Genomic DNA, 24741 nt, shown 5'->3' on the forward strand with positions numbered 1-24741 from the left:
GGAGACAAGTACGTGACTGAGGTATAACGACAGGTGTGACAAATGTAACTGGGAGAAAGGTGAACCGCAAAATGTTTTATTTCTTTTACGCTGCACCTAACTACGTGTCATTTGAATAAAAACAATTTTTCTATTATAATTAAAATTCATAAATTAGAAGGAACCAAACCGAAGGGTCAAAATTCCTTATAGAGAATAATAAAAGGTCAATCGAATCGTTTCTTGTTAAGAACCTTTGTAGTTTTTAAAAACAAAGTGTAAACTCTAGTTACCGCTTTCACTTTAGAAACATTTTAACGCGATTTTATAAAAAAACAAAACCGCTTCAAACTTTGTACTTAAACTGCTAATATTTAATTGAGACGGGATTCTTCTTCCGTCTAAACACTAGTAATCCCATGTCAATGATTTATTCCGTTTTATCATCTGTACAGTCGTAGTGATAGTTAGGAGTAATGTAATATTTTTAAAGTTTTATAAAAACGAAGCAAAGCTTTGCACTTAAAATCTGAAGTTAAAACTTTTACATAGAAAGTCGTAGGGGTGTTCACAACAGATTTAATAAACATCAAAACTATCCCCACCTCAACTTATTATATTAAATAAATGTTTATATTTTTATATATTTACCAATTAAATTGCATAAAACAAAGCTGATTAAATTCATGCAAGCAATATTAATTTTTAAAAATGAAATGATATCGGACTCTTACTTGGTTTGAAGATAATTTATAAAATAAAAAGAATGGTTTTATTTTGAGATAAATTTAAAAAAAACAAACTCCTATTCCATAATAACATACACACTTTAACCAAGTAAGTTATTAATCCTCAAAAACAGCAGGAATAAAAATTAAAATACTGAGCATCAAAATAAAAGAAAGTAGAAAAGTTAAAATAATGTCGGACAAAAGGTGATAAATGTGTTAATTACCAAACACAAAAAATATATTTTTTATTATAGTTGGCCATAGTTTCCGTCAACTTCAAAAAGATGGCAATATTAACCTTCTCAATGAACCAGGGCCATCGAATTTTTCTCTCTTTATCTCTCTCTTCATTGTTTTTTTTCTCCTTTAACACCGTCATAAGATAATAGAAATCCTTGTGTGTTTTGTAAAGAAGATTCTTTAGAGTTGCGTAACTTTTTCAATCCATTGTTCTTACGCTTTCATAAATGACATTATTTTATTTGATCACTTACGAAACAATTTTGAGAATTAAAAACGTAATGGGTGTTCATATCAATAAATGTAAGAGGTTTTTTTTTTTTTTTTTTTTTTTTTTTGATGGCTTTGAACCGTTCTAACCCTCAATCGTCATCAAGTGGTTTATCAATAGTCTGTAGAAATACTTCTTAAGCTTCATTATTTCGAAGAAAATCAAAATCAAAACCATGCTATTTAAGGCAGCCAAGGCTTCAACGGACTCATCACCTATCTCATTAGAGGGCATCTGAAGAATTATGGCACTTTTTTTTACCGAATAAAATCTACATTTATAATTCCTTTGATTTTTTTTTTTTTTAATCCAACTTGACGCTTCTCCTTATCAAAATCCTGTATTACATTTTGATAGACGGGAAACTAGTTCCAATTTAGTTCACTACTATCCTTCCTCAAGGATCTAAAATCAATAATAAATAGAGTGCAGAAGATTGTAATGATTACTAACAATGGTCTGTATTTTTTTTTTTTTTTTATAAAGGAAACAAACGAAATTAATACTTTTTCAAATGAAAATATTTCTCACAGAAACGATAAGTGGTTCGCAATAAATGAAACCGTTTTCAATGTAGTTTTTTAAAAGAATAATTCTCTTTTGACTTTTGAAGTGAAGCAGTTTAATTCTAATTAATTAAGATATTTAACCATTATACATAGCTTTCTTCTCCAAACACCTCAAAGCCTTGCGAACTGAGGCCCTACAGTAAATAAATTAGCTCTCTTACAATCGAGATGGTCATTATAGTCCTTCTCTTACGTTCTCCAAGCTTCTAATCCGGAGGAATGCGGACACTTTCCCCAAATCTCCTCATTATGACTCAAGCACAAAGAATGTCTCTAGTATCTCAATTCGATACAGGTGCTTAGACAAGTAATCATGGTTAGTTGTAAGCCGAAAAAATGCTACTCCAACTCTGCGGGGTAGCTTTCTTGATACTTATTTAGTATACAAATTTACCATTGTTTCCTGAAGGCTACTTCTGTGAATCTTATTTATTAGAGTCCTGCTGAGTGACTTTTTCTTAAAAACATGGAGTAGATCAGGTTCAAAAGGAAACCATCTCTTTTGCCGACCCGTTTCCTTTCCCATTTTACTGGTCTGCAAACCACTGTATATAATTTGTTTTTTAACTCTCTGGGGAGAATGATCAAGATAACGGAATTGCAGATCCCGAAGTGTTCAACGAGGAAATCATGGACTGTTAATCTTATCTGAAAAGCATGAAATCTATTTTTATAATTTATAAAATACAAATAGGTCATATAAAAGTAATTAATTAAAGTTAATTTTTTAAGCGGGTTTAACAATCAATGGGTTCCGAGGAAGAGCTAATGGAGTTCTGTAAAAGCTTTGAAGTGAGTACTAGAAGCAGAAAGGGGGGTTTTATGGTTGCAATTAAACAAGTGATGTAGCTTTTATTAAACTCATGTAACCTCGAACAGGATTTAATATCTAATTACCAAATTAAGATTTTTTTATTAGGCTCCAAAGCTGTTCCTAAATATTGTTTGATAAATAAAAAAAAAAAAAACATGGCCTGCCCTTATTAAGTTTTTTTATGGCTCTTTTTCAAACGTACTTTTAGGGATAGTTTAGTCTTCAAATCTTCAAAGACTTTTCTATCAAAGTAACCAAGCTGCACTATTGCTGTTGAGACGTAATTCTACTTTGTGCCTAGACACCAAAAAGAAGAGGTAAACAAAAATGATTTCGTTGTTCTATAATGATAATCCAACGGTAATAAAAAACAAAAAACTTTTAAGAAAAGAATTAAAATCCATTAAGGGCACTTAAAAAACCAATTTGTAAACCAAAAGCATAGCTAAAGAGTTAATCTAGCGACAAATAATAATAATAATAGTAATCTAAATTATATGCTTTGTAGTATTGAATTACTTAATTACCTTGGCTGCATTATTAAAGAGAAAGGAAATCTAAAAAAATTCTTAAAAGACTATCGACCGTGTAATATCACAATGTATGCACCTCATGACCTTGTCAGGAAGTATAAACCGTTGGTAATGTTTTGTCTGATATTTTTCTCTTTTTTTGTTTACACGTTGTACGTGAGAAAATTATTAACAACAGCTTGAATGTTATAAAACAAAAATATAGCGTGTGATATTAAATAGTTACCGGAAAAAATACTGATTTGATGGCAGAATATAACACAACACACCGCAGCAATTATTACAATAAAAATAAATGTATTCAGTTAATTACACCAGTTTCGTACACTTGACTATTTTCATTAAAAAGGAAAAACAATATTTCTTCATATTTTTGGAACCGTCACTCAAAATATGAAATTTAAATAATTTAGTCGTATTAACTTAAGGCCTAAATTTAAACAAGGCAGCCCACTTAGTTCTGAGAAAGATATGATGGTTCACGTATCTTTATCTAACTAACTAACAGGCCAAGCTTATTCAATTCCTAACTAATCTTGGAATGCTTTAAAGCAGAATAAGTTTAAAGTATAGCCTAAAGTCAGAGACGGCCTGAAATTAAGTTTAATACTCTTAAATGTTTGCAGAAGCTCTTAAAGAAATTAAGAGAGTTTCGGATAGTTGATAATCTCAAAAACTCAATCGGTAAATTCAAATTCTCGTAATCCAATTTAAAAAAAAAAACAAAAAAAAACTTGGTACTTGGATATTACACTTAAATGTGGCTTCTAAATCAAGAAATAATATGAAGATTAAGCATTTTTTAAGAGAGAAAAGCAGACAAGGAGAAAAATAATTGCAAAACACATAATAAAGTTGGTAAAATGAAAATGATTATGAGAAGCAAATCTTTTTTTCCGCAATGGACATGTTCTTATTAAAATATCTTTTCATTTAACATGATAACTAGAATTTAGAGATTCACTCAACAATCGAATGAATTTTCATCATGACCATGTAGTTAGTTCAATTTTTTAACAGGGGTCACTACGTGAGCCTAGAAATAGTAATTACGCTTTAAACAATAATTACAAGCTACTTCCATGACAGCTAAAGTCAATAAAGCTATTATAAAATATAAATAATAAGAAAATAACGAAGTTTAGTTATCTTTCAAGTTAATTACCTTTACAATCAAAGATAATTTAAAAAGGATAATAAACTTACAAGTATAATCACTAAGATCAGATGAAAGCCGAACAGTGAACACTTATTACAACTTCAAACTTGTTATTAATGAGTTTTTATTATTTTTCAAAATAAAGAAGAATAAACTGGAAATTTATATTTGTGGGTGTGCAAAGTCAGGTTAATGGCGTCGCAGTTTAGTTTCACTTGAAAAATAAATGTTAAAATCTATGAGTAATGAGAAAAAGAAAAGATTAAAAATTAGATGAATAACTTTTTTCAACTCGGCTTTTCTAAATATTAGTAGAGTCACTAAAATATTTTTGCGTTTTTCACCTCTTAAATCAAAAATGTTTTTTTTTTGCTCACTTATTAGGCTTACTTTCAAAATATAGGATATCATTTCTTAAAAAGAGTTTACCTGAGAGTAAACCATTCAATTTTTTTACCTATTCAGCATTTCCAAACATAGAGAAACATAAAGGAACTCTAAGAAAGACGATTCCTTGAGTGGTTTTTTGGTATATTAAACTTGGTCAGCGAAAACCCGAAAGTCAAAGCTTCCAATAAAAGATCCTTTGACATTTTGTGTAGCGTTGTGTAGTCTCGCCAAAGGATTTTTCGATAATCCAAATACGGATTTATTTTATTTTGGTCATACAGTTCCCGGTATAGCTGTTAGGGTAAAGTTCGGATAACTGCAGTTTTACAAAAAGCCCACTACCATGTTTCTGTTGGAGGTTCGAATATATACTTTGGTCAAATCCTTTGTTTTTTATTGTACCGATTGTCAAAACAAAACACCATCGTAAGTAATAATTCGTTTGATGAGGGTCTAGCAGATTAGTAGTCGGTTCTGGCTCGCTAAGGCGTGAACTGCTATTGAAGCAGGAAGTGTCAATTTAAAACAGTGACGCTCTTTTAGTGGGCTCCTTCACAGATTAAACAATGCTTGGAGGAATGAATGCCAGATGGCTTGGAAGCCAGAATCCACATTTCTTCAGGCGTAAGCTTATTCCACAGAATGTTCTACTTACATTTTATAAGTAAATATTTCTAAGTAATTTCTTATAAGTAAATATTTGAAGTAATATATTTCTTATGGAAAATATATCTTATACATATTCTTGACAGTATTCAACTTACCCATTTTTCCTGGACTAATGTCGAACTGGGCTGGTGAGTCTTGGACAAATACTGGTCTCGAAGTCAATTCCTGTAACATGGCAAACGTTTAGAAAATCATAGAATCCATTTCTTTGTCACAAAGATTAGGTATTGAAAATTTCTTTTATTGGGATTAGCTCTATAGTAGAGCTGACGAATTGGCAGTGGAGTTGGGTTCGAGTCAATCTACTATTTTCAAGGTTTTCTTTAAACTTCAAATACTATTAAATGGTTGCAACGCGATTAAACATTTTTTTAAAGGAAAATCACACCCTTTAACTCCCCTGTTGGTACCCACATTCACCCACATGCAATTCTAATAAACTCTTTTTTTGCGCTTAAAAGATCTAAAACGTGTACTACCGGCAACACTCAAAATCTAAAATCAGCATAATTGTAATAAATAATTACTCAAATTATAAACCTAAATACTGTATTCGATTATGGATTGTCAAAATGAATTACTCATTTTTTTTATAAGTTTTTAAAATTTCTAGATCATTTAGTTGACCCGGAATCTACATATAACTTTTAAATTATGAGATTTCCAATTATTATTTCCAAATTACACTAATTTGATCCAAATTATCATTAATAAATTAGTAAGTGAGATATAAAAACTTTTAGAACTTAACCATTTAAGAGATATCCTAGGACTGATTGAAACATAGTAAATACTCTAGGTTTCCCTGAATGTCCCGAAAAAAAGGCACATAAACATTGTGATTACAATTTATCACCCTTCTGCAATATTTAATTTCTTTGTAAGCAACGATTTCAATTAGGAAAATATCAGAATTAGGCAAAAAAGTTGGACAAACATTCTAAAAAGAAATTTCTATTGTAAATTACTCAATGTGCCACTAGAGCGCAGAGCAATGCAGAATTACATGAATATTGCCGTCAAACCTCTATATTTTCTTTTTTAATTAAAGGCTGTTTTCTATTAAAGAATTATATTTGTTCAGTGTAATAATACAAAATAAGTAAATAAGTAAATGATTTAGTTATCATACCTAAATTATTTAGAAAAAATATATACAAATATATCTTGTCTTCCCAGGTCCAATACTTTAATTTCAAGATTGAATTTAGGAATTTTAACTAAAATGTTTAGAAAATTTTCATAAATCTGGAATTTAGCGCTGCTTCTAATGTCTAATAGGTTGCACTGTAACCGAAGTTTAAGTAAAGATTAGAACTGTGTTGTTGCCTTAAAAGTCATTTTAAAAAAACTGGTGAGTTAGAACTCTCTTATAATTATCTCTTACGATTACTCTCACAGTTTCCTTTAAATTTTTATTTTTTTAAAGTTATAAGTTTGTTTTTTAAATATTCAATTGCAGTGCTAAGAGTACAGGACAGAAAACCAGCAAAGAAGACATGTACAATCAGAGTAACAGAAACCTGGATGAGAGGAAGGTCGACAATTACTTGGGAACTGGTTTTCGAGGAGTTTCTGAGAGAAAGGTTGGGATTGGATAAGAAAAACAGAGAGATGGCTCAGGGATAGAGATACTAGGAAAATGATCTTGACACCGCTTTAGCAGTCCGTACAAGCGTATCGGATTAAAAACAAGAAGAATTATGAATTAGAAAGAACAGTTCGAGTTTTACCTGAAAAGAGAATCACATAAAAGTAATTGCCTTTCATATGACCAGTTAATCTTATAAAAAATACATCAGCTAGTGAATTATTATTTCATTGAAATTTTGTATTGAATTAAAAGTTACTCGATCATAATTGGAAATAGGACGTACATGAATTTGTAAAAAACTGCTATTATGTGAAATTTATCACTATTTGCTTTCGTATAATCAGGATAGGGAAATATCAATTTAAATCTTTCAAATTTTTATCTTGAGACACAGAAAGCTTTTTTTTCAAATTCAGAGTTTCTGGTTTAAACTTTGAACAGATATTCTTAAATATTAATAACAAATACATACTCGTATATTGAAGAGATTAACTAAATTACTGGAAATATTCCGCTTTTTAATACTTCTGTTATTCTTTGATTAGAATAATCCAGAACAGAAGCATGGAAATATACGTGGAACTAATGAGTTATAAAAGAATGTCTGGAATGGTGGCACATTTACCCCGTTTAACAAATGAGTGTCAGTTCTCATGAAGGTCCACGTCATCATGAATGATTTAGGAAAGTTTCAGACTTAACCTAATTTACATAATGTATATGTTTACATTAAATAATTCTTTTTGTTGAAACTATATTAGCCGAACAAGAGAGAAATTTGAATAGCTAGTATTCTCTATATACAGGTACTCATGTCTATTCAATAGATAATACAACATCCTCTACATCTTATTTATTTGGATTTGATATTTTTAGGTTTTTAAGGCGTGACAACTAATGTCACTGACGCTCGGAGCTTTTTCAATGCAATCAGTGAACTCCTGTGAGCAAAATCAGTAAGGAGCTCCTAGGAAAAAAAAAGCTAACGGTTGGAACCCGCGATCTCCGCGTGAGAATCTATTATGATAACCACGTATTAACTAATAAATTAAATAATTTAAGAGGGCCAGTGTAGTAACAAAGAGCCCGCGTGGAGCCATCGCTGATTGCAGATTGTACTCCCCTAAACTGTTCTAAAATGAATTATGCTGGAAAGATCTAGGTGTCACACCTACTTTACGAAAAATTCATCATTAAAGTCACCATTCCGATCGAGCGATTTTGATCGTTACGTCACAGGCAGTTCCTGCGGTGGAACCCAAATGTAACGTTATGTTTTCGTTTTATAAATATTTTGGTCACACTTCACTCACGTATACCTCATTTTCTCCCTGGATATTAGCCGAAAAAGTGATAATTAGGTTTACTGCGCTAATAATAAGGTATACATATTTTCATTAAGTCAACAAAGGTCAAACTACTCAGGGTGTTAAGATGAGAAATTTTAAACGCATCTAGATCTTCTAGAATCTTTGACTGTTTTTTCAGCCACTTGGTACCACTGCTGTTCGATAAACTACAGATCTAAAAAGCAATCTAATCCCATGTGGATACCAGAAAAAAAGAGTTAGACTTGCAAAGAGTTTCATACCTACTTTTTAAATAAATAAATCATTTATTTTATATGTTTAACTGAGGGTACGAATGTGTTATTTGACTTCAAAGTTCTAATACTTTATCATATTACTTTTTACGCGCGCAAAAAAATAAAACGAATATATAAAAATATTAACTCAATGTTTTGATATATTTTGTTACTAAAATTGTTTTGTTCCTAACATACATCCTTTTTGCATTAATTATTTTTAAATATTTTTTGTTCTATTGTTTTACAAGTAGCTTAAAAATTATGTACTCTTAGATTCATTTATTTGCATAATATTTATTTATATTTAATAAAAATCTCAAATCATCGCGATATAGTCGTTAAATTCATTCGCTCAAAGTAGGGAAGAGATTAGCTCAGTTGGTTGCACAATGGACTTGCATGCGGAGGGCCCGGGTTCAATTCCAGTTGTACTGCCCTTTGATTTTCTCTTCCTAGGAGACTTCTGCAGCTCCCTATCCGGTAACGGATATTGTACTGAGTAGTCTCCGGGGCGCCAATGACCATAGATGTTGACGCGCCTTTTTTTAGTAATTTTTAATAAACGGTTTACTTATTTTTTTATTTTATTAGTTATTAGTTTATTTCAATAGTTATTTTACTAAACGGATTAGGGCGGTTGAATTTAAAAAAGGCAACATATTAAGATGACAACTTCTTCTTAACATATTAAGAACTTCTTTTGTTATTGGTATGCCCAATATCCTGTGCCGCTTCTAAAATACTAATGAATGATGTGGCTTTCTTTCTCTTCTACGAATATAAATTAATCTTATGCCGTCGTTCTCCTTTTAAACCTTATCCCTTAATACTGAGTGTTTGTGGACTTCCTATTATTATGTCCCATTTGAGAAAAGAAGTGTTGAAACCCACTACTATTCGTATTTATGCCAAGTTCACACACAATTATAATATGTTTTACAGTTGGACGAACATTCCCACAATACTGGCCTTTCTTGTCCGCATGAGCAACGTTCGTACGGGCAAAACATATACTAGCCTATTTTTTCTTTACTGAACGAGGCAAAATTATTTGTGTTCAATAGAATTATTATTATTATTATTTTAAAGAACAAAAAACACACAATTATGCTGTTTTATGTTGTGCATGTAACAATCAGCCCCATAATGTGAATGAAATTAAATGAAAATAACAAAACGACAAACAAAAGGTATATTGAGGGGAGGAATTTAGCTAAGTAAGCGTTCTTAATTCACAAGCGACGATCACGGGTTCGAATCCACTCGCTGTGTGATAAAACAAATAAAGGATGTTACCATCTCAGAGGGACACAATCAGAATCGTTCTTTATTTCTCGGATTAGATACTATCCAGCATTGAACTATCAAGCGACTCGTTAACGTTGATTATTAATATATATTAATTATATATTTATATTTATTTTTATATATATTTTTATATTAATTATATATTTATTCGACAATTTTTAGAGAAATCATTTACATTAATAGAATGGCTTTCGTAAAACATTTTGTTTAGTTTTTTAAAATCTATTTTTTGAAAATGTAACTAATGATTTTCTTGAAACAGTGTTTTCATTAAATCTCATGTCGGGATTTATGTCATCAGAAACTTTTGCCAAGAAAATTGATCTCTTGGCAAAACAAAGGGTTGGGCAGCACCCTTTGTTTTGATTTACAATCGATTCTCTCTCTCTCAGATGGGAATTATTGTTTACCACTTCTTCAATTCTTTTGACGGTAGTAAGAAAAAGTGAACATAGATAAGGAACTTTTTCCCACAAAAAAAAGACAATAAATGTTGGAAACCTTCGCTATAAAATAAAGAAAATTAATAACAAGTAATTAAAGAAAACTGCATAACTAATTAATACAAAGCTATTGTTAATAGGTAATTATTTAAAAATTTCCAAAGATGAAATGAAAAATCAGAAAAAAATGGTTATTGAAAAATTCGTCTTAAAAATGGCATTCTTGAGAACGCGGAATTGATTTCCTGAATCCCAGCCTTCAATATTTCAGATTCCAAGGTAATGATTCAATATTTTGATTATGTTGGCGAAAATCCTAGGAATTTGGTTGTCTTTAAAAAGAAGGTTTTTTTTTTATAGTTGCACAAGCTGATGTGAATAAAAAAACTTAATTGATTAAATGCAATGATGTAATAATTACTGAAAGTTTAATTTAACTGAGAAACGGTTTAATATGACGTAAATAGCTTCAATTGCTTTAAGCTTCAATGCTGACTAATTTACGGTGTAGAAATTGATTCTATTTACGGGTTAACAATCTAAGGAAATCTAAATAGACTTTCAACTGGGTGATCAACCAATTGCTTTCTTCCTTTCGATTAAGAAATCACTTACTTTACTGTTGTTTTAAAGATGGAATTTTGAATTATTTTGAAAATTTACTGCCGCAGAAAATATCGTTCAATAAGGCTATGGAATATACAGGGTGAACCAGTAAGTATTGTCAATAGGCCTACTGCGTGTAATTTCTCATACGAAGGAATTCTGGAAAATGATATACCGTTTGAAAGCCCATTAAACAAGGAAACTTTTATAAAAAGTGTCAGCACCTAGGTCTGATAATGTTCACGTAAGGGCTTAATGAGTTTTCTTAAAAATTTCGATTAATTTTATTTTTCCAGTTTCCGGAGGAAGATTGAGGCTGTTTGGAGAATAATTTATGCTTCCAAATGGTGTCAATTTTTAGGAAATTTATCTGCCTTTCTAAACGTGTTATCAGAATTGAATTCGGACTAAAACTTTCTGAGTAATAACATTTTTATTGGAAAAAAGTAATGATTTTAGAAAAAAACTTAAAAGTGACGTCACTCAAGAACAGAGGAAAATATGAAGTTGGCCAATACGTCATTGAACTCCACTTTAGATGTACTACACGCAGTAGGCCTATTGACAATACTTACTGGTTCACCCTGTATATGTAGATCAGAAAATTAGTCAAACATCTGTTTCAAGAGGATTTGCAGTGAACAGTGAGTATGAAAGATGGAAAAGGCGTGATGAGGAATGTTGCTGTGATTAAAGAAGACTGTATGTTGCTTGATGGAGAAGCTTTAGATTACTTTGGTGGCAGTCACAGAGAAATTACAGCGAGGAAGAAGAGCCATGTCAGAAGTTTGAAATCTATTAAGAGGCTTGAAAGCCAAACTAATCTTCAATCAAAGAAAAATGATTTCTGGAATTTAAAACAAAGACTAAACACTCGTTGAATGGTCTGAGTACCATGCTAAACTGCTTATTGAATAGAATGGAATTCTGAGGCTGCTTAAGACCTTAGGCTAGAAGAAGGACCAAAGACTTGCCCGTAACAGTACCGCAACTTGGTTGGCAAAGCGCAGCGCTAAGAACTAGTTTCTCATAAGGTACGAAAAACTTTTCTTTCTAAACTTCATTAATGAAAGTAATAAAAAAAATCATAATTTAAGTATAAGATACTAAATATAGTAGAAGATGTATATAAGGGGAGCCTACTGGAGATGCTTACATCTGGTGATAAAATAAATTACTTCAAGTATATTAGATTTCTTAGAAATTCGATAGCAACAAAGCGCAATATTGAGGTGTATAATGAGTCAAGTTTAGTCACTTCTTGTGCCTGAATATTACCCTTGTTGTATGTCGTACAAGAACATTGGTTATTGAATGCTCGGGAATTCTATGGAAGTGATTAATTATAGCCTATTATACCTACATAGAAAGGTGGACGAACTCAGGCAATATAATGCGATATTAATTAGCAGTTGCTAGTAAGAATTAGACATTATTAAACTTATGGTATCCATTTAGTCTAATCTCTTCAAAACTTAATTGACTTTTTTGCAAACAATAAAGCACATAGATGTAGAAGTTGGAGTTTTTCAATTCTTATAGATATTACTTTTCGATTATTTAAGACCAACTATTGGACTGATAATTGATTAATACATGGAATATAGTATAATTAATCAAAGATTGACTGAAAAGAATAATACAATATAAGAAATTAAAATCTAATTTTGGTAAGTGATGAAGCACTTTTTAAATTATGTTTTTTGATCTCAACATAGAATTCAATTTGAACTTTATAAAATCTGTTCAAAAGTAATCAGTGTAGATGGGTTTACAGAAGTTATAATTATTTTTTCAATAAAGTTTCATTAGTCTAAACTCGAAATAAATGATGAAGTACTTCTAAAATAAATGAATTGTTCTTATTTCTCAATTAATTAGAAGTTTCTGCATAATTAGTTTTTCATACTTTCTTCTAAATATCCTTTCTCGTTTCCTTGGTTTGCTGTTCCTTGAGTTTCTGCCGATCTTCGGGCCTAGGTCCTGAGTTAACCCTAACCAGCGCTGTCCTCCCAGACCTTGATCCTTGATCATTTCTGCAAATTATTGTACATCCATGTTTTGCTGCCCTTCTAAGGTCCATTAAGTATTTCTTTCGAACCTGTCCAATCTTGAAGGTTCGGTTCATTGTCGCCTGCTAAGTCCTGGAAGCCTACAGACCTAGGCGAAGGACTTATTTTGGCTGCCAATAGGTATCAGATCAACATTAGCTTTGACTCAACGTCGAAGAACTTGATAGTTCGTTGACTAATTTTAGCAGCAAATGTTTTAATTAATTATTATCATCTGAAGAATTGTTTTTAAAATCTAGTAGGAAGATCAGAAATAGAAAATGTAAGCAATTAAATTGCCAATTAACGTTAAGGAATGTCTTGTGGTGACAACTTCACAATCTACACAGCTGACTTAACACAGGCATGGGCGTGGTAGTTACATGTGCAGATGTCCATATGATTTCCTCGTCTAAAGCAAAACAAGCACTATTTGCGTGGGACTTAAAACTTTCAGCGCTAAGTTTTTACTAAAACATAAAATAAAAATATGCACCACTTATAAAAGTAAAAAAAAAAAAAGTAATCGCCTATTTTTTCAGGTGGGCTTAACGTCCAACTACCAATTAGGTGTCGTGGACGGAGGCGACTAGCAAACATACTTTACTGTAAATTTCTCTTATTAACCATTAAATAAAAACCAAGGCCTAAAGACCGGGAATCGAACCCAGTACCACAATGCATATTAGCTTTGCAGGTCTCGCCTATAACCGCTCGGCTACCGTGGCGCCTTGCACCACTTATATGATATCTATATTCCGGGGAGTTACAGAACTTCAATTTGCAAAAGTAGATATGTGAATGTAGAAAAGAAATGGTAGCTAGGTTTTAAGTTTAATGATCTATGTATATTAATAACTGGAATACTATCTAGATTACTTTTAATATGAAATTTAAAGGCTTTCCTTAATAGAACACTCACAAGCAAAATAAGAGAGAATTCATTTCAGAGTTTACTATTAAGAGGTTAACATATGTACATGTACGTACTACCGAAAGTAGTTCTTAAGGCTAAAGTGGCAACTGCAACAAAATAAAGTATGTAACAAAACTTCTGTCTTGTTAAGTCGAAAATACGTTCATTATTTTTTCTTTAAAAAACATTTACTAGAGCATGATATTTCTTTAAACTGACCAAGTTAGGAGGTTAGAACTAAATATGACCTGGAAGAGTAGTTGCCTTTTGCACGTTCAGAATACTAATTAGAGTAGCGGACCCGGTAAAATTTACAAATAAAAAAAAAGGTCAGGATTATCTTCATTTGCAATTCCAATAGATGTTGTTTACTACCTGCATAGAATAGAAGATAAAACTATTACTAAGTTCAATTGCCCTTTAACGGAATTCATAAAAAAAATATTGCTTATAAATAAGGTTATGTTAATTCTTTTATAGTTTTACACTTCTTCAAAAAAGAATATCTAAAATATTTCAATTTATGTTTATTTAAACAAATAGAAATGGTAAAATGACCTCTTAACGGTAAACTCTAGAAATGCAGTCTTTGCAGACACATTTAAGTTTCTACAAATCTAATAAATAAAACAATAACAACTTTCTGCTCTTTTTTTTGTGTTAAATTTTTAGCCGTACTTAAGGCATTTTATTTATACTTCATGTTATTCTTAGAGTAAGCCTGAATCTCGCTTTCTATCTTTTATGCTATATGTCACTGATACAACTTCCTAGGTAATTTATGATTACGGATTTGTGTGCAATTAGTTTATATTTTTTGTACTATAATTAGTAAAATTAATGAGTAAAATATCAAACCCTTCATTTAAAAAACAAATTGAACAAGAAATATGCCTGCTTCGAATCACTGCGCCTTGGTTAAGATACCACTTTTCACACTGATAATTTTTGAAGTCAAATTTGAAAAAATATAAAGAGTATCAAACAATAACCTAGATTAAATTAGGGCGGCCTCAAGGCATACGCCACCGCGTCCCCTATGGATCTATTGTGGCTCAAACAATAACCTAAGGATTCTTGATACTATTACTAGTTCAAAATAGATTTCTGCGAGAGAATATTCCGTTTGAAAATTCGCCTAATGTGTCTATTTTGGACACCGAAGATATCCATTTAATCTGGATTTAACCACAAGGCTCCAGAAGGTCGAGCGCCACGGTAGCCGAGCGTTTTATAGGCGAGGTCTGCTGAGCTAAGGTGTATTATGGTGCTTCGATTACCGTTCTAGGTCTTGGATTTAATTTTTATTGGTTAATAAAAGGAATATAATGCAGTAAAATTTATTAGATATCCACCTTCGTCCTAATCGTTACTGGGCGCAAAGCTCGCATTACTAGATAAGTAGATATTTTTTCAATTTAGATCTTTATGTTATTAATTTTTTTTAAACTAAACTAGTGAAAACTAAGTTTAACTGATTCTTATTTTCAAAATTAAGAATAACCTCGTTTAATTCTTCCGTATTAGAAAAAAAAAAATATCTCAATCTCAACCACATCTACAAAGCACCAAAAATTCTTCTTTGCCCGCTGTCATTCTTCGATTGTATTTTATCGACATATTATTATTTACTAAGAAGTTGAAATTACTTTTTATGTTAAAATTATTAGAAGTTGATGATTATTTCTATGTAATGCAATTATTTTAGCTTACACAGTAACTTTATGTATTTTCACTGATACAGAATGCGGACTTTAGTTCGAAAAATCAATAAAAAAATAAAACAGTATGTTCTGTGCAAGTATTTATTCAGAGTATGTTTATTACGAATGGAAGAATGTTAATTTAAAGATGAGCGAGTGGCGAGCAAAGCAAACTTTTATAACAGAAATCCACGTAGATTGCAAACAAAATTATATATTCTGTACGTGTAACCAGAAGAATAAATATTAGTGGAATAAAATTCTCTTATCCAGTTGAATATGCAAATTATGATGGTAACTACAAATAGAAGTCTATGGCAGTTGATGAGCGTAAATTAAAACAAAAAAGTCCATGAGTTTGGTTTTCATTCCAAATTATTATATCAGAAAATATACAAACAGTGCATATAAAATTTAACAGGTTATTTTTTTTTTTTTTTTTTTTGAGCGTAAAAGTCACACGGATGTGGTGCTTATAAATTCATTTAATTCTGACGTTTAGATACTGCCTTGAATTTGAAATAATATGTGGTTAAGGATGAAGCTAACAGTACTGGAATGCTTTAGTAGTTTTTTTAAAAAACATGTTCTGTTTTATTCGGCTCAAGGGGAAATTGAGTCAGCAACACAATGTAATGACTCACATCCTTAATCTGGGAACCTTTTTTACACAATAATAGGTAATCAAGAATCGTAATTATGACTGATTCTCATACGAAGATCTGCAGCAAATAACTCGGAAAATAAGTGAATAATTTCTGCACTCAACTCTTAACTAAAACAGATATGCATGTTGGACATTTTTACAGCGTTCAACTTTTATAAAATGTGGCTTGCTCAGTGCAATTCACATTTCGAATTCCATGCAGCGGGACAATGTCAACTTTGTTCTTAATCAGAGAAACGTGCCCAATAACTTCAAAAACGATGTTTTGGGAAATGTGAAGGGTACAGAATAAATAATTCTAAATGGTATGATAGCACCTTCTCCAATTAAAATTGTAAAACTCATCTACGATCATAAAAGGATGAATTATGTTTTCTTTGAAATAAAAATTGTAACCGGAAGTTTATTTTTCTTAATGTAATGCACAAAATAGAACTGCATTATTAGCCCGGAAAATCATAAAAATAAGAAAAACTAAATCTACAAGAAATAAAATAAATAGTTCCAAAATATCTAATTTGATAAATGTTTCTTTTACACGTACCATTTTAAAATTTCATTTAAAAACCTTAATTATTATAATTCTTGTATATATTCTTTGTATTTGGGCTATAGTAAATAAATAAGTACTTAAGAAGATTTATCATTGGATGATGAATAAATATGCAATTAATAAATTACAGTTAGAGAGTTTACGGCTCCCACCGAGTGATTTCAATTGAAAATGATAAGAATACATTGGCACGCTTACAGCAAATCGTTGTAAACATTTTCAGCCGCACATTGTGAAAAGTTATGAAAACGTTCCTTAAAGTCGTATTTCCTCTCGGCAAATTTTGATAGTAATGTTCTGTGAAATGAATTGTACACAGAGATCCAAATTTTTTTAATATATACTTCACAAAATAGGTACTTTAAATAAACAACATGTAGGTATAATTATTAAAACTTATTTGTAACCTTTTTTAAAAGCAAATTAAAGATCAAATTGCTCTTTAAAAAAAATAAAAGTTCTTCTGTAAATAGAAAAAGTTTACTAAACATTCTAAGATGATTTCATCTATACTGCGACGTTTCTTTGAAATGGCAGCGTTAATAGCTCTAACTATCTACATTCCAAGTTATTTCCATACCAGGGAAGTGCCTGGAACATTTTTTTTGTTTTACTGGCTATTCTCCAGGCAGACTGGCCAAGAGAACTTTATCTACTAACTTCTGAACAAGTATTTTCTGTATTTAATTGATGGAATGTTTTTCTTTTCCCTGATAATAACTGCTTCATTTGATTTATTGTTTCTGTAAAGAAAAAAAGCACTCAATGATAAAATGAACCAAATTATTTCCATTAAAAAGGATTCAACTTAAGCTATCACAATATAATGTCTACTTTAAGACATTAGTTTCTTAGTTGCACCGATTTTAGTTTTATCAAGTTAAAAGTTAAAGATTATCTCCAGAAATTATTGTAGCTGAATAAAATAATTGTAAGCATACATAAGAATAATTATTATAAAATTCAGTGGAACAGTTATTAAATAATTAGTTATTTTTTATTAATGCCATTTATGAATTATGAACCACAAAAATTAACTCCATAGAACGTTACCACGAAACAAACGCAAGTGGAGGTGATTAGCATCTATGACCTACGATTAGCATCAAAATGAAACTGAATAAAAGCCAATAAAGAAATTTGCGAAGTGTGTTATTGAGTTTATTCGTCAAAACAAGCATGTTTTTCATAATTCAGTCCGCTTTACAATTTTAATTTATCAACAGAGGTTGTTTAATCTGTAATTAGAAGTTTTGGTAAGGAAAATTTTGACTGTTTCCACGATAATTCTGACGTACTCTACAGATGTATAGACATATGTATAAAGCAAGATGCCTGACAAATGAAGGTTATTTTTTTTTTATCTTCAAGTTGAAGAGAACTATTATGGATAGATACTGACTAAGAGTGACACCTTTATAAGCAAACATCTCTTGACGTCATGCATACTATTAATAAGCAAAGTCTGAATCATAACTGAAGCTATAAAAACAAAAACAATAATTTAGAGTTACGCAAATTGAAATAAAACTTAATAAATAAAGAAACACGAACATTATTCTATATTCGAATTTTAATTTGGTATAAGAATTTTATTTTAAATCAGTACGGAACTGATTCTTTTCAAATTTTATGGTCGGATATTCGTATTAGCTAAGATACTTAGGATAATTGCATATCTTTTTGATTCATTTTTCGAGTAAATTTAGGACGCCATGTTTCCTAAACAGAAGTTACAAATACCTATTTTTCTAAATTTAGACACAAATTCTTCGCCAAGAATAGATTTCAAAAAAAAAATCTTTTTGTTTGTCCACTTCTAGACTATATCCTTTCACATAAACTGCTTTTGGGTTTACTAAAATCCTAAACCAGACAAGCGATATATTATGGAACTGCAAGTTCTACTCGCAGCAAGCTCCAAGTGGGTCGTTGGCACCAAATTACCAGCGCGCCCACCATCCAACTGCAGCGTGGGGTAACAACAATCTTCGTGCAAGTCCAACAATAATAAACTTATATGCAATCTATGGATTCAACCAAGGTTAACAACAGAACAAATAGTGAAGTATACTTATAAAGTGTTTAACAAATACTTCTAGCACTAGCCTACCTGGAGGGATCCATATTTAGTGCCATATTTATTTATCCAAATTTATATGTCTGTCATTAACCAGAATGGGCACTTGGGCCAATATTTTAATTTTCTTTTTGTCTATTTAAAACACATTTTATTGAACGACGTTCATTGAGTTATAATTATAGATTTATAGTTTCATTGGAATAGTACATACTTCATTATTCCAAAATGGTAAGGTGCTTGATGAAAACATTCATCAGTAAACAAATCATTCTGTTAAAATGACAGAAAAGTGAAACAATGCAGGGTGATTGCTAGATCTAGAAATTTGGGCATTGGGAAAATGATCGGGCATACTGTTTGTTCAGCAGTTCTTACGGGAGGCACAATGCATATTAAAGGCAAACGCAGACAGCGACGTGTTCGACAATAAGATGATTCATTTCTCCTGCATTTTAGAACGAGTAGGAATATTTTTGTCCTTGAAGTTTGACCGTGAATTTAATGTAACGAAATTAATAAACATATGTATAATTACGTTTCATTCTCATTTTAATTCCTCACTAAAGAAATCTGGCATGACGAAAAGAGATATCGAGACCTACTCTAGCTCCAAGATCAAATTTTGAATTTTAATTAAATGTTAGCTGACTTCACTATTTAATAAAAGGCTTTTTGAGGCGTGCAGCGTGTCATCCCTTAACTGCTCCTAGCTCAACTTTCACGTAAAGAGAATCCCAACATTTTTTAATTAACTCTAATATCAAAGGTAGTAATATAATAAATTCTGTCGAATAACACGTTAGAGGAACGCTAACACCCGACAGCCCTAAAATGATTTTTTTTTTTTAAATAATATTACAATACAAAATATTACTTCCTGACTTTTCGATTTTGACAAAATTTGTTTACATATGCACACATTTTTAAAAACCACGGACTTGGAGAACTCAAAAGTTTTACTTATAGTGAAAACTAGACATGGAAAATTTGAAGACTAAGACTAAGGGAAAGTCAACATTCTTTAAGTGAAAGAGAAAATTGAATTTGCAAGTGTAAATTACGCTTTTTCGTGCAGTTTTTTGACGATCAACCCTTATACAACTGTCCTATCGGACAGTTTTAATTAGGTGAACTAATGACCATTCTTAACATCTTATATAAAGGGGAGATGGTACAATTGAATCAGCATGATTGAATGCAGTCGGTGAACATAATAATTTAAATTGCAATCCGAGATAAAAAATAAACAAATAAAGAAGCAAAATATTTGTCGGAATCAAATATAAAGTTTTGAGAGAAAATAATGCTGAGGTGATAAAAGATCCAACAGAAACATGGACGATGAGGAGTGAATAATAAGCCTTGAGTACTTTGTTGAGATAAAAGTATCAAGCATCTTTCCTGCACCAAGAAGCATCTCCGAACGTTTACTAACTCATAAACCAAATGGTCATAACATTAGTCTGTTCACACGCTTATGACTGGTGCTGAAGGGCACATTATCCTAATTAATCTTCTCTGACAAATAGGTTGTGTCAAAAAAGAACCGCTATCCCGTTGTGACTTAGTAACCATTCCGATATCTTGAATTACCTGAGTTAATTAAAAAGGAAAAAGATTATAACTTCTTTTTTTTTCTTGGCCATTGAAATCAAACCTTAATATTCAAAGGAACCAAAAAGAAAAATACAAGATAAAACCTATCTAAACCACAAAATAATAGTCAGCAATACAAAAAACAAAATCATACTCCAGAATAAAATTATGTAGAAAGGTTGGATATGAAATAGAGCGCACTGTTAGAGATTGATCACTAACCAAACTGACCACACACATAATATTGGCTTGAAACTTTGCCTTTTTCAAGGAAGTAGTGCGAAATAAAATTATTCATTAGTCAAAAGCAATGTTATTATTTTGAATATTTAATTCAATTTACTTAACATGAAGTCAAGGCATATAAGTTGTGACTTCCTTTTAAAACAGGATAGTAAACCAATGATCATTAAGGAGTCAAAATTAGTTTGTGTAAATATTAAAATAGCTTAAAAAAAATTATTTAAGTCCATGTTACATAGCTGTTTGGTGAAATATCTTTCAGATTATAAAAAAAAATTTTAAAAAACCAGTCTCAGTTATGTATTCAAATTAAAGATCCAAAGTAGAAAGTACGGAAACATACGGTTTGAAAATTTGGCCTATATCTGGACGATCTCAGAAGTATTTCAGTTTCATAACAGAGCCCACTCCCCAAGTCGATTAAGCAAAGGTTAGACGGCCAAAACATTTTTTTAACATACTTAAATGGATGCTAGGTATAATTACTTCTTCTTTACTACAATTAATTTTTAACATCTCGTAACATAATATTTACATCTATACATTGACTGTGTAAGCCATAGTAGTGCGTTCTTTTTAACTAACACTCTTCAAGATTATTTAATATTTTCTCATTAAGTATGATTCCAGTGTTAGGCAGAAATCAATACTATAATATTGATGTTTAACCAAAATTAACTTCATTACAATTTAAGAATTATTGATCATTCAAATTTGTATAAAATTATTTACCATTCATTAAGATTTGTTGCAGAACTGAGTTTATGGATGAAGTAGACTCTGTTTCATAGGTTATAATACTTATTATTACTATTTCTAAATACGCTTTTTAGAAATTTTTTTAGAGCTGTCTAGACTGTCTTTAAAAAGGTCCTCTTCAGTAAATAATTCCGTTTTAACCTACAAATGGAAGAAAAAAATTAGAGTTTACAAGAAATCAATTGCCTGAAGTTAGCTTTTAAAAACTTGTTTTCTTGATTTACCGGGCCTTTTTTTCTCAATTGTGAACCTTTCTTATAATAATTATTAGAACGAGGTCAATTATAATTTTTTTTATTAATTAATAAAAGGTACTTCTGTAGTGTTATAAATTTAAGATCTACAATACCTTAGACAGTATTTCACAGATATTACGGTACAAAAATTTTATTCTTTACTAATAAGATGTAGGTCATAACTTCTTGTAAACTCTCTAAAAATTCGTTTTCCGAAAGAAAAAAGTTGTTCATGGCGATTAATTCACCAAAATAACTAGTTCAAAACTTATTATAACTGATACTTTTAATGTTCATACAGTGGACTTCAAGTCTAAAAACAGGATAGCACTTCCCAGATACTCAGCTATACCAGTACCAGCACATACTATACTTAGCCTCCAGCTTTTCAACTGATCACCCAAAGGTGGCATCCAGTAGCTAAGTTTTTAGGTCACTTTGGATTTTATAGCATAATTATTAAGTATAATTATTTATCATTATTATTTTTTTTTTTTAAAGAAGTTATAATTTGACGGGAGTAGAAAGTGGCAAGGTGAGAGTATCTGTACTCTCCACGGAAACAGTCCGTGAAGATGGTATCAACTTAATAAATGAAGAGCTACCAAAATAAATGATTCAAAAGTTTTCTAGAAGATGATTTCTGTTTAAATATGTCTAACTTAATGTATCATCATTAATAAAAATAAATCCTTAGTTTAAAAAAAAAGAAAAAAATTGAGGTTGGCTAGGATCAAGAAATGTATTTGTCAAGTCTTGGTACGATCTAACCTAATGCCTGCCTAAAAAACTGATTGATTAAAAAGCTTAATTTCTATAATTATTAATTGAATTAGAAGTAAAATTTATATTTGTTCTGACCATATTCTTTAGCTAACCAAATGAGTATAATCGTTTTCAAAAGAATATTTCAGAAATTTGAACATTAACTTTGCACTTTGATAAATTTTGCCTTTTTTATAATCAAATTTAAAGACATTAATTTAAAAAGTCAGAACTGTAACCATATACACATACACTTATTATATCATAAAATGCCTCGCACAGTTTCAGACCTTGAAAATGTAGCAATAATTTAATATAGCGTAGGATGATAAAATATGTAGTCAAGGTAATAATAATCTGAATAAAGTAATTGTCAATCTGAATCAAGTATTAAAGTAAAATCAGATTGCATTAATGGATTTAAGACTTAATATTCTTTGGAAAGCTCTATTCCAGAATAAAGGAATTTATGATAGAGAAGACTAAGGGAAGATAAGGTTTACTAAGGTGTGTCTGAGGTGAGAAGTTGAAATGAAGAGATAAGATTGGATAAGACTGATAAAAAGGACCACAGGAAACTTCATGAAATTGTAATGAAGACGCTTGAAGAGCTTGCTGCATAAAGACTACGACTGATTTGTCCAAATACATCTTAAAGACTATTCATAAACTTGTGTAAGGTTTGTTTCAAAGTAACGGATTTAAATCCTTGTTTAATTATGAAAGCCTTCTATTTTTGTTTTTTTAGGTCGTTAGATCCGTTACTCAGAGGAATAGTTGAGAATATGTGATCTGGAATTCAATTCTCTTTTACTTCGAAAATTGAGGCACTGTAAGAAAGAATACCTCAGAGTTTAGAAGATCTTTTTTTACAGCTACTTTTTGTCTCTTTTTGAATTCGCTGAGATCCACTCTTGTTGATTAAGAAGACAGCTTTTAAAGACGAATTTTCAGTATATTAATCTTAATTATTAGGGCAATATCATTAGGGTCTTTAGTAGGAATTGCTAATTTTAAGAAAGCTTAAGTAATGGGTTAGGTAGGTTTCCCTCCTGCTACCATTGTAATACTAGTGTGAATTAAGAATGTACCTCGCAGTTCCATCAAATCTACTTTTATTACACTAAAAAACCCACTTCAAAGTCACTAATATTATCATTATCAAGGGAAAGGATAAAGGGAAAGTTGTGCAAGGGCTCACTCTAGTTATTTTGAAGTTAAATAACTAACTGCCTACGATTTTATTTGAACTATTTTCATTTGATTAAACCCAATTGAAAAATGTGTCCCCCAATTGAGTTGTCATTTTTTTTTTTTTTAAAAAAAAAAAAAAAGACGGAGTGACGTGTATATACATAGAATACTAGGACACGCATTCGATAGAGCGAGAGAGAGAATGGATCAGAGAGGGAAGTACATACAGTTTGGGCAGAACGTGATCCCAAAGTTAGGCACAAGACAAGCGAGGCCAGTTGGAAGTATATAACGGGCCCCAATTCTCTTCCACCTGAAGGTACCTGTTGCTGGAATATTCGATAAGTAGGGGGACATATTTCTGTAACCAGTTACAAACTTCAAACTTCTCAGAATCAACTTTTAGCTCACCAAGTCATTTTTTTTTTTTTTTTAGATATAACTAATTATATTCTATGTTATTTCGTTGGAACATAGATTAATGGCCTCTTTGTATAGCTTAAATAACTAGCACACGCATTAGATAAATGGGCCAAATCTAGTTTGTTTATTTTATTTTTTTAAAGATAAACCATAGATTAAAAGGACAAACCACACTAAAAATATTACTTTTATTAATTTCTTGCAATTTAGTTCTGTATAGTTTCTTTTCCCTTCTCGTCATTTCATGGATTCCGATATTAACGGGACAGTTTCTGCTCTATTGCTACCAGATTATTGTTCAGAAAGGTCTTAATTAATATTAATACTATCCGAACTTGCAGTAGAAAAATTTTCAGATCGTTCCATTCAGCTTTTGTTATTTTAGATTTAAATATACAACTCATCAAAGGGAAAATGTCTTAATCCGTGATATTATGACAGTTCATATAGAATTTTCGCTTTTTTTTTTTCTTGCAGTAACAGGAACATTATTGCTTAAAAAGCTGTTATGTGAAATACATACGTTACAAATTTAGCAAAAGACAGTTTATTTAAGAAATGCTAAACACTCTCAATGTTTAAAAGAGCACTAATGTATTAGTACTACTTATCTATTTCATTATATTTTATTTTTGTAATAAAAACAACGTTCATTTTT

General features: G+C 30.8%; 1 protein-coding gene and 1 long non-coding RNA gene across 7 annotated transcripts in view; both read right to left on the minus strand.

Moving 5' to 3' along the window:
• The window catches only part of CalpC (calpain C), a 99056-nt gene that overhangs the window by 32241 nt on the left and 42074 nt on the right, over positions 1-24741 (minus strand). For all 6 annotated transcript variants that reach the window (XM_074119643.1, XM_074119648.1, XM_074119642.1 and 3 more), the window contains one exon: positions 5451-5520. In XM_074119643.1, coding sequence (XP_073975744.1) covers positions 5451-5520 — 70 coding nt within the window. The remainder of the gene's footprint in view (positions 1-5450; positions 5521-24741) is intronic.
• On the minus strand, positions 17107-24735 carry LOC141448514 (uncharacterized). The gene is made up of 3 exons (XR_012455090.1): positions 21815-24735; positions 21439-21606; positions 17107-17527 (listed from the first exon to the last, which is right to left on the minus strand). It is a non-coding gene; the product is annotated as an uncharacterized lncRNA (long non-coding RNA).

The sequence above is a fragment of the Rhodnius prolixus genome, unplaced genomic scaffold, assembly GCF_049639745.1.
Source record: "Rhodnius prolixus isolate KJV_2025 unplaced genomic scaffold, Rpr scaffold_2, whole genome shotgun sequence".
Taxonomy (NCBI): Eukaryota; Metazoa; Arthropoda; class Insecta; order Hemiptera; family Reduviidae; genus Rhodnius; species Rhodnius prolixus.